The sequence below is a fragment of the Passer montanus genome, unplaced genomic scaffold (assembly GCF_014805655.1).
Source record: "Passer montanus isolate IOZ18808 unplaced genomic scaffold, ASM1480565v1 scaffold109, whole genome shotgun sequence".
Lineage (NCBI taxonomy): Eukaryota > Metazoa > Chordata > Aves > Passeriformes > Passeridae > Passer > Passer montanus.
Window position 1 is genome coordinate 1,859,733 of NW_024357502.1, and position 10,036 is coordinate 1,869,768.

At 66.7% G+C, this 10,036-nt stretch overlaps 2 protein-coding genes and 2 non-coding genes across 16 annotated transcripts in view; all 4 read right to left on the minus strand.

The window, feature by feature from the left end:
• Positions 1 to 444: 444 nt before the first annotated feature.
• NOP56 (NOP56 ribonucleoprotein) lies at positions 445 to 5,161 on the minus strand. The gene is made up of 12 exons (XM_039723501.1): positions 5,126 to 5,161; positions 4,838 to 4,927; positions 4,459 to 4,573; positions 4,221 to 4,382; positions 3,859 to 4,057; positions 3,358 to 3,545; positions 3,130 to 3,281; positions 2,852 to 2,952; positions 2,534 to 2,682; positions 2,028 to 2,149; positions 1,180 to 1,317; positions 445 to 1,047 (listed from the first exon to the last, which is right to left on the minus strand). Exons 1-12 carry the CDS (start codon positions 5,126 to 5,128, stop codon positions 808 to 810), a joined length of 1,659 nt encoding a protein of 552 aa, XP_039579435.1. The 5' UTR covers positions 5,129 to 5,161; the 3' UTR covers positions 445 to 807.
• LOC120509787 lies at positions 1,385 to 1,453 on the minus strand. The gene has a single exon (XR_005629341.1). It is a non-coding gene; the product is annotated as a small nucleolar RNA SNORD57 (small nucleolar RNA).
• On the minus strand, positions 2,364 to 2,437 carry LOC120509793. The gene has a single exon (XR_005629342.1). It is a non-coding gene; the product is annotated as a small nucleolar RNA SNORD56 (small nucleolar RNA).
• A 1,245-nt stretch (positions 5,162 to 6,406) lies between the features above and the next one.
• Positions 6,407 to 10,036, minus strand: part of DCTN1 (dynactin subunit 1) — a 51,419-nt gene continuing 47,789 nt past the window's right edge. For all 13 annotated transcript variants that reach the window (XM_039723359.1, XM_039723368.1, XM_039723350.1 and 10 more), the window contains 4 exons: positions 8,936 to 9,119; positions 8,087 to 8,163; positions 7,736 to 7,825; positions 6,407 to 6,739 (listed from right to left, as the gene is read on the minus strand). In XM_039723359.1, coding sequence (XP_039579293.1) covers positions 6,602 to 6,739; positions 7,736 to 7,825; positions 8,087 to 8,163; positions 8,936 to 9,119 — 489 coding nt within the window. In that variant the 3' untranslated portion in view covers positions 6,407 to 6,601. The remainder of the gene's footprint in view (positions 6,740 to 7,735; positions 7,826 to 8,086; positions 8,164 to 8,935; positions 9,120 to 10,036) is intronic.

A 10,036-nucleotide genomic window follows, 5' to 3' on the forward strand; every position in this document is an offset into this window, starting at 1 on the left:
ACCAGAGCCTGAACTGGAGTTTGGGGTGCCCCTGAGCCGTGTGGGGCAGAGCAGTCACCAGCCCCTCTGTGTGTCCCCAAGGCACAGGGACAGTTGTGGGGGGTGCAGGGGCTCCAGGGAGCCCAGCCCCAGTGCCCCAGCCCCGCCTGGGGCCGGGGGGACCCCGCGTGTGCAGGTCCCTGCTGGTGCCCCCTAACCTCCCGTCTCCTTGCAGGTGCGCACGGCGGACATGGGGGGCTACTCCACCTCCATGGACTTCACCCAGGCTGTGATAGATGCCCTGGAGGTGCAGTGACCTCAGCCCTGCCCCTGTGACTCCAATAAAGTGGCCTTAGGTGTGACCGTGCTGCTGTGGTGTCCCTGGGCCCGGGCAGGCTGCTGGTGACAGGGTGCCCCCCGTGGGGACAGCCTGGGCAGCCCCTGCCAGGAGCAGGACAGGAGGGATCAGCAACGACCTCAGCCCTTTATTGGGGTTTGGGCACCACGAACGGGGCCTGGCCTGCACAGGCACAGGGGACACAGCCCCTCACAGCCAGCCCAAGGTCCCCAAGGACGGGGACACAGCCTGGGGACAGCCCCTGCCCCAGGGAAGGGGACAGGGGGCTGAAGTTCCACTCTGTAAGGCACAGTCCAGGGCTGCTGGTGGCCAGAGGGACTCACCCAGGCCACCAGGGGCTGTGGCATGTTCCAAGTGGCCACGGTGCCACAGGGCACAGCTGGGGACACCACGGGCTTGGGTGAGTGGCCAGTCCCGGCTGCTGCCTGTCCGTCAGTCTGTCAGTCCGTGTGCTGACTGCTCTCTGCTCCCTAATCCTCCTCCGAGTCCCGAGCCACTGCCTTCTTCTTCTTCTTCTTTTTCTTCTTCTTCTCCTCCTCCTCCTCCTCCTCTTCCTCCTCAGGATCTACCGTGACTTTCCTTTTCTTCTTGGGCAATGGCTCCTCCTCTTCCTCCTCCTCCACCCCGTTCTCCTCAGGCTCTGCCTCTGACTCCTCTGGCTGCTGCTGCTTCTTCTTTTTCTTCTTCTTCTTGGCCCCCACGTCGTTCTCCTGTGGGGAGTCCCACATCAGCTCTGCCCCCATCCTCCCTCCCCTCACGGGGCACAGAGACCCCTCACAGCCCCCCAAGGTGCATCAGGAGCTTCCAGGACCCCCCAGAAGGGTCTGACCCCAGCCCCTCACCTCTGTCTCCATCACAGAGTTCTCTGCTGCCTCCTCAGCAGCTGCTGCCAGGGCCTCCAGCCGCCGCTTCTCCCTCTTCTTCCTCTTCTTCTCCTTCTTCTCCTGCCTCCTCTTCACCTCAGCCACCACCTCGCTGGCCTGGGGACACAGGGGGGCCGTGAGCCAGGGCAGGGTCCCAGGTTTGTCCCCACACCTGGCCCTGGTCGGATCAGACTCATTAAATCAGTCTTTGGCCTCCACAGCGGGTCAGGATGGCACAGTGACATCACCTCCGACACGGGCCCTGACCTTCATCCCCCAGCCCCTCAGCATCACCCTCATCACCACAGGACCTCACCTTCATCCTCCCAGCATCACCCTCATCATCACATGACCTCACCTTCATCCCCCAGCACCTCAGCATCATCCTCATCACCCCAGCACCTCAGCATCACCCTCAGCACCACAGGCCCTCACCTTCATCCCCCCCAGCACCTCAGCATCACCACATGACCTCACCTTCATCCCCCCCAGCACCTCAGCATCATCTTCATCACCTCACCACCATCCTCCACCATCCCAACACCTCCATTGCCCCCACACCTGCCATTCACAATCTCCATCCTCTGGTACCTCACTACAGCCATCTTCATGTCCCCCAGGACCTCACCTCCATCATCTTCATCACCCCAACATTTCCATCCTTTTCGTCTCAGCAGCTCACCTCCATCTTCATTCCCCTGGCACCTCACCACCATCTTCATCCCTCCCAAGATCTCACCTCCTCCTCCCCTCCATCTCTCCCACAGCCTCCATTTGTCACCCTCACCACTCTTCCCCCTCCCTCAGCATCCCCTCCTCCTCCTCACCTCCACCACGGCCTCCTTCATCACCTCCAGGTTCTTGCGGGGCGGCTCCCCGGTCTCGTAGAAGGCCAGGCGCTCCTCCACCTGCTCCCGCAGCTTGTCCCCAAAGACACTGGTGGGGACCTCTGTGGGGAGGGGACGGGGGGGCTCAGCACTGCCCCTGCACCCCCAAACCCCCCGGTGCCCCCCGAGCTCTGCTCAGCCCACAGGAGTCACCATTCACCGCGGGGTGAGATGCTGTTGACGAAAAATGTTCCCATCACGAACCTCTGCGGGGAGGGGACAGGGGGGCTCAGCACTGCTCCTGCACCCCCAAACCCCCCCGGTGCCCCCCGAGCTCTGCTCAGCCCACAGGAGTCACCATTCACCGCGGGGTGAGATGCTGTTGACGAAAAATGTTCCCATCACGGCAGAGCGGCCCTGAATCCCCCTGAGTGCCCTCCCCGTGCCCACCTGGGCACCGAGCGACAGTGCCCAGCCCGTGTGTGCCCCCTGAGCCCCGTGCCCACCTGAGAAGCAGTCGATGCGCGAGGCAATGGTGCACTTGTTGGCCAGGTAGCGCGAGATCCGCCCCTTGTTCTTGGCGGCCGCGCGCCCGATGAAGGTGGAGTGGAAGATGAGCCCGTACTTGGGCGTGTTCCCCCGCGTCTTCAGCGCCCTGCGAGTGCCCAGCGTGGGGTCAGGACCCCCGAACAGCCACCCCCACCCTCGGACACCCCTCCCCAGCCCGCTGTGCTCCGGGGGTCGCTCAGACCGGGGCGGGCTGATCAGCCCAGCGAGTCACAGCCGCATCCCCATGGCCGCCATCACCGCGACCGCCCGGGTACCTGAACAGCGCCTTCTCTGCCCCCAGGATCTGCACCGTCGACGCCGGGTACTTGGCCAGGTTGGTCAGGCTGCCGGCGTGCGAGATGAGGCGGGCGCCCACCTGGGGGACAGCACGGGGGGTCACGGGTGGCTCTGAAGCCCCCCAGGGCACAGAGAGTCCCCACGGGCCGGGGATCAGCAGTGGAAGCGTCAGCAGCACAACTCAGTGGATTGACAGATTCACTCTGACATCATCTCCGCGGCTGGGGAGGGGACGGGGGGCTCTGGGGACACTCACCACCTCCCCGATGAGGGCTGACAGGCTGGGGGCCACCTGGCTCATCTTGGAGCGCAGGTACTCCTGCAGCCCCTTGCGGTAGTCGGCCAGCGAGATGACGCGGCGCGAGAAGCTCTCGATGTTGATGAGGTCCAGGGGGGAGATGTCCATCCCTGGGGGCGGCACGGGGTGAGCGGCAGCACTGGGCACCAGGCCGGGCCCCCCCGAGCCCCTCGGAGCCCCCCTCACCCATGGAGGAGCGCGAGGCCTCCAGGATGGCCTGGGCCTTGGCGCTGTCCATGACGATCTCCTCCAGCCCCTCCAGGCTCTCCTCGCTCAGCTCCCGCCGGTTCCCGATGAATTTGGCCACCCGGCAGTACATGGAGTTCTCGGGCACGATCTTGATCAGCTCAGGGAAGTGGTACCCGTACCACTCCCTGCGGGGACAGGGCACGGTCAGTGGTGCCACTGGGCCCCGGGGAAGTGATACCCATACCACTCTCTGCGGGGACAGGGCACGGTCAGTGGTGCCACTGGGCCCCGCCCCAGCCCTGTGTGTCTCTGTGTGTCCCCAAATGTCCCCCTGGTCCACGCCGTGGCCCTGCGGCCCGGCCAGTGGCCCCTGGGAGCTGCTGTCCCTCCCCGGTCTGTACAGGCGGCCGGAGCAGCAGCAGCCGCCTGTGGTAAGCATGGGGAGGGAGGGGAACCCCCAAAGCCCCTTTAAACCCCCCAAAACCCGTCCCCACTGACCGGACGCGCATGGAGAAGGTGTTGATGTCCTTGTCCAGCTGGTCCAGCAGGCTGATGGACTGGATGATCATGTTGTCCACGCGGTGCACGTTGAACTTCACCTTGGCCCGGGAGTAGCTGTGGCCGAGCCCCAGCTGGGCCTTGGCCGCCGACTGCGCCGTGAGGCCCCGCACCAGCGCCGGGAAGTGCAGCCGGATCCCTGCGGGGCCACGGCGTCACCACGGGGGACACCGAGCTGCCACCGCGCGCGGCCCCGGGGACACCGCAGGGCACCGGCCCCACGCCCCCCGCTCCTCGCCCCTCCCAGGTGCATCCCGACTGAAGCAGGAGCCCCCCGGGATGTCCCCGCTGTCCCCTCTCACCTCGCATGAGCTCGGCCACGACGCCGCCGGTCTGGCACTGCACGCCCAGCTCCTCCAGCACGGCCGCGCCCATCTTGGCATCGCCCACCCCCAGCAGCACCTTCTTCCTCTTGGGGGGCAGCGCCGTGTCCAGCAGCAGCCGCAGGTCCTCGTGCAGCACCCCTGCGGGACACGGGGGCTCAGCGCGCCCCGGGGCTCCCGGCGTGCCCGGCCCCGCGGCGCCCGGCCCCGCGCTCACCCTCGGACACGGCGTTCATGTTCTCCAGCGCGCTCTGCGCCGAGCGGAACGGCGAGAACGCCACGAGCTTCACCACGTTGTGGAACTTGCCCAGCGTGAGGACGCTCTCCTCCACCTGCGGGGCACCGGCGGCTGCGCTCACCCCGGGCACCGGAGCGGCCCCGGCCGTGCCAGCGCCACCCCCCGCCGGCTCCCAACCCGGCCCTTCCACCTTCCTCCATCCCCGGTGCGTCCCCTGCTGCCCGCCCCTCCCAGCTCCCCGCTCCCGGCCCCGCTCCCCGCTCCTCCCGTTCCCGGCCCCGCTCCCCGCTCCTCCCGTTCCCGGCCTCCCTCCCCGGCCCGGCTCCCGTTCCTCCCGTTCCCGCTCCCGGTGCGGTACCTGCGGCAGCAGCAGGCCGATCTCCTCCACCTCGCGCACGGCGAACAGCGCGTACCCGGCCGCATGCTCGAACAGCACGTGCAGCAGCACCTGCGGCACCGAGCGCTCCGCTCAGCGGCGCCGGCTCCGGGGCCGCGCCCCCGCCCATCCCCGCGCCCGGCCCGGCTCCCTGCGGCGGCCCCGGGCTCCCTCCGGTGCCGGCGCGCCCCGACGCGGCCCGAGCGGGCTCCCGGGTCCCTCCCCGCTCCCGATGCCGACGGATGCGGCGCGGGCCCGACCCGCACTCACCATCGTCCTCCCGCCGCCGCCGCCGTCCGGAACTGACGCATTCCCGGCCCCGCTCCCCGCTCCTCCCGTTCCCGGCCTCCCTCCCCGGCCCGGCTCCCGTTCCTCCCGTTCCCGCTCCCGGTGCGGTACCTGCGGCAGCAGCAGGCCGATCTCCTCCACCTCGCGCACGGCGAACAGCGCGTACCCGGCCGCATGCTCGAACAGCACGTGCAGCAGCACCTGCGGCACCGAGCGCTCCGCTCAGCGGCGCCGGCTCCGGGGCCGCGCCCCCGCCCATCCCCGCGCCCGGCCCGGCTCCCTGCGGCGGCCCCGGGCTCCCTCCGGTGCCGGCGCGCCCCGACGCGGCCCGAGCGGGCTCCCGGGTCCCTCCCCGCTCCCGATGCCGACGGATGCGGCGCGGGCCCGACCCGCACTCACCATCGTCCTCCCGCCGCCGCCGCCGTCCGGAACTGACGCATTGTCCCCGCCGGAACCGCGCCTCCTCCCGCCTCCACCAATCAGCGCCCACTGCGCCGCGCCCTCCGCCAATCACCGCGGGCCTTCTTCGATGGGCCCGCCCCGCGGCCAATCAAGCAGAGGCGGTGTTGACCCCGCCCCCTCCGCGGGGCGGACCAATCAAAGCCGGGAGGGGGCGTTCCCTCCCGCCTTTTCCTGCGCGCCGGCCAATGGGAGCCGCGCGCGCGCGCCTCGGCCCCGCCCCTTCCCGCGCGGTTCGGTGCGCGCGCGGCGGCACGTGGCGGGACCCGCCACCCCCCATTGTCCCCCATTGTCACCCAGTGTCCCTCAGTGTACCCCAATGTTCCCCAAATATCCCCCTGGTGTCCCCCAGTGTCGCCCCAATGTCCCCCCGGTGTCCCTCCAGTGTCCCCTCAGTGTCCCCCTGTCCCCTCCCGGGGCGCCCAGAGCGCTCCCGGTCCCCTCCGTGCCCTCCAAGTGTCCCCTGATGCCACCCGGGACCCCCACCCGCCTCCCGGTGCCACCCCCGGATCCCCAAATGTCCCCGTGGTTCCGCCCGGGCTCTCCCTGTGCCCCCCGGGCTCCTCTCAGTCCCCTCCGGGACTCCCCGTGCCCCTCTCGGACCCCACCCGTGCCCTCCCAGTCCCCATTTATGCTCCCCCGTGTCCCCCCCGTGTCTCCGCAGTGTCCCCTCCCGTGTCCTCCCCGTGTCCCTCCCGTGTCCCCCCCCGTGTCCCCTCCCGTGTCCCCCCCGTGTCCCCGCAGTGTCCCCGCAGTGTCCCCCCCGTGTCCCCGCGCGGTCGGTGCCGGTTCCAGGCGCAGGCGGCGCGTCCAGGGGAGGTTTATTGGGTGCCAGGAGCACGGGGGGCGCAGCCCCGGTGCCGGGGGTCCCGGGGCTCTGCAGTGCCCGAGAGCAGCGCGGGGGGCCCGGCTCCCCCGGGGGAAGCGGGGCCGGGCTGGGGGGGACACGCGGGCGGTCCCGAGGGAGGGGACAGCGGGCGGGGGTCCCTCGGGGGCGGCTCAGGCGACGAAATGCTGGCGGAGGTGCTGCAGCAGGTCGGGCGTGAGCAGCACGCGGTGCGCCTGGCCGTGCCCCGGCGCGCACGGGATCGTCACCCGGCCGCACAGCGCCGCGCCCCGCGCCTGCTCCTGCCGGGCCTGCGGGACAGCGCCGCGCTCAGCGCACACCGCGACACCGGGGACACCGGGGACACCGCGGGTCACGGCCAGCCCGGGGGGTGTCTGCACAGGGGGACTGCGGGGTGCTGGTCCCGAGGGTCCCTCAGGAACGGCAGTCCAGGATCCCTTGTGAGTGGGGTCCCTCAGGATTGGGGTCCCTCAGGAATGGGAGTTCCTTGGAACTGGGGTCCCTCAGGAATAGGGTTTTTTGTGACTGGCATCTCCTGGAATTGGGGTCCCTCAGGATTGGGGATCCCTTGAGACTGGGGTCCCTCAGGATTGGGGCTTCTTTGGGGTTGGGGTCCCTCAGAAATAGGGTTTTTTGTGACACACGTCTCTTGGAATTGGGGTCCCTCAGGATTGGGGATCCCTTGAGACTGGAGTCCCTCAGGATTGGGGGTTCTTTGGGACTGCGGTCCCTCAAGATTGGGGATCTCTTGAGATTGGAGCCCCTCAGGACTGGAAGTTCTTTGGGATTGGGGTCCCTCAGGATTGGGGGTTCTTTGGGATTGGGGTCCCTCAGGAACAGGGTTTTTTGTGACTGGCATCTCTTGGAATTGGGGCGCCTCAGGATTGGGGCCCCTCAGGAATGGGAGTTCCTTGTGATTGGAGTCTCTCAGGATTGGGGATCTCTTGTCATTGGGGTCCTTCAGGATTGGGGGTTCTTTGGGACTGGGGTCCCTCAAGAATAGGGATTTTTGTGACTGGAATCTCTTGGAACTGGGGTCCCTCAGGATTGGGGCCCCTCAGGATTGGGAGTTCCTTGTGATTGGGGCCCTCAGGATTGGGGATCCCTTGTGATTGTGGTCCCTCAGAAATGGGAGGTTTTGTGACTGGCATCTCTTGGAATCAGGGTTCCCTCAGGATTGGGGTCCCTCAGGAATGGGGGTCCCTCAGGACTGGGGTTCCCTCAGGATTGGGGTCCCCCAGGACTGGGGTCCCTCAGGATTGGGGTCCCCCAGGACAGGCTCTCACCTTCAGGAAGGAGGAGGACGGGAAGGTGCCGAAGGTGGTGGAGACGCCGGCGCCCGGCTGCTGCTGAACCATCTCCCGCAGCGTGTCGTCCTGGGGCACAGCAAGGTCACCCCAAAACCCACCCCGGGGGACCCTCATCACCCCCCAGAGCCCCTCACCCACCCCACGGAGCCCTTACCCCCCCGGGCAGGAATCACAGGGGTCAAACCCGACTGTTTTGGGAGGAGAACGGGAACGGGCAGCACTTTGTCCCCTCACTGCCACCAGGTGCCACCAGCCCCAGCCTGGGGTCTGGAGGGCTGGGCTGGGGGTGCCACCAGGTCCCCCAGGCTGGAGAAGACCCTTCCTCACCTTCAGGGCATCGATGGAGTTCTTGAGGGCGCAGAGCCGGGCCGTCTGCTCCAGCAGCCGCGCTGACGAGCTCCGCGCTGCGGACACGGGGAGGGAGGGAGGCAGGGGTGGGCCAGGGGACACGGGCACAATTGAGCACTGTGACCCCCCCAGGCTGGCACCGGGTGGGCTTTGGGGGGTTTGAACTCCTCAGACTGGCACTGGGTGGTTTTGGGAGGGTTAGACCCCCTCAGGCTGGCACTGGGTGGGTTCTGGGGGGTTTAATCTCCTCAGGTTGGTACCAGGGGATTTCAGGGGGTTTGATCTCCTCAGGTTGGTACCAGATAGTTTTGGGTGATTTGATCTCTTCAGGCTGGTACCAGGTGGGTTTTGAGGGGTTGGACCTCTTCAGGTTGGTACCAGGTGGGTTTTGGGGAACTTTGCTCTCAGGTTGGTACCGGGTGGGTTTTGGAAGGTTTGGACCTCCTCAGGCTGGTACCAGGGGATTTCAGGGGGTTTGATCTCCTTAGGGTGATACCAGGTGGGTTTTGGGGAAGGTTTCACCCCCTTGGGTTGTACCAGGGGGATTTCAGGGCTTGGGGGACTCCCCAGCAGGGAGAGGCTGAGCCACCCCGGAGCAGCTCATCCCCTGGACACTGAGCCACGTGTCCCCAACACACCAATGGTCCTGAGGGGGGACAGGGACTGGCACTCAGCCCAAACACCCCAAACCTGCCAGCAGAGCAGACCCCACCCCGCAGCGAGCCCTGCTCGGGTGGCACATCACTGCCAGTCCTTCCGTGGGCACAGCGCCCACGCAGAGGTGCCACAGAGCCCCCAGACCCCAAGGCAGGTTTTTGCAGGACCTACTGGATTTGCTGTGCCTCATGTCCAGCACCTTGGCGTTGGCGCTGAGCTGGTAGAGGGTCTCCAGAAGCTGCGTGGTCTTGCGGTAGAGGCTCTGCGAGGGCAGCCCCTCGGGCGGGCGCTCCCGGGCCACGCGCGGCACCTGCAGCGGCGCCAGGCTGGCCAGCTCCAGCTTCATCTGGGCACCCTGGCACCCGCAGAAACCACAGTGAGGGGCACGGGAAACGGGGAAAGAGAGGCCGGGTGGGAAATGGGTGAAACAGAAATGCAGGGGGTAAAAGGACAGCGGGGGTGGGAGCAGGGATGGTCCCCGTGGGTGTCCCTCGCATGTGGGGCTGGTGGATTTGGGAGATGTTAATGAGCTGCTCCATCCCGTCCATTAATTAATATCAATTAGAATAGTTGGTTAATTGGGTTATCTGCTGCTGTGCCCCGTGGGGTGTTCATTAATCAATCAATCAATCAATCAGGTTGTGCCAGTGGCATCTGCACCGAGGGGGGTGGCAGGGACACCAGCAGCACCCCCAGTTCCACCAGCATTCCCAGCTCCCAGTGCTGACCCTGCTCCCAGCCCCTTCCCATGGAGCACTCCAGATGAGAGCCTGTTCTCCCACTCATCCCATATCCCACGGGGATCACATCCCACATGGATCACATCCCACATGGATCACGTTCCACAGGGATCACATCCCACATGGATCACATCCCACATGAATCACGTTCCATGGGGATCACATCCCACATGGATCATATCCCACAGGATCCCACCCCACAGGATCCCACCCCACCCTGATCCCACCCCCCAATCCCACATGGATCACATCCCACATGGATCACGTTCCACAGGGATCACATCCCACATGGATCACATCCCACATGAATCACGTTCCATGGGGATCACATCCCACATGGATCACATCCCACAGGGATCCCACCCCACAGGATCCCACCCCACAGGATCCCACCCCACCCTGATCCCACCCCAGATGAGAGCCTGTTCTCCCACTCATCCCATATCCCACGGGGATCACATCCCACATGGATCACATCCCACATGAATCACGTTCCATGGGGATCACATCCCACATGGATCATATCCCACAG

Bases quoted from the DNA above. Each gene is read 5' to 3' on its own strand.
- NOP56 (XM_039723501.1), bottom strand. The intron at 3,282-3,357 runs GTGAGGGGGGCT...TGCCGCCCCCAG, and splicing joins GGCCTCGCGCTCCTCCATGG to GGATGGACATCTCCCCCCTG. The intron at 2,683-2,851 runs GTACCCGGGCGG...GGGCACTCGCAG, and splicing joins GCAGAGAAGGCGCTGTTCAG to GGCGCTGAAGACGCGGGGGA.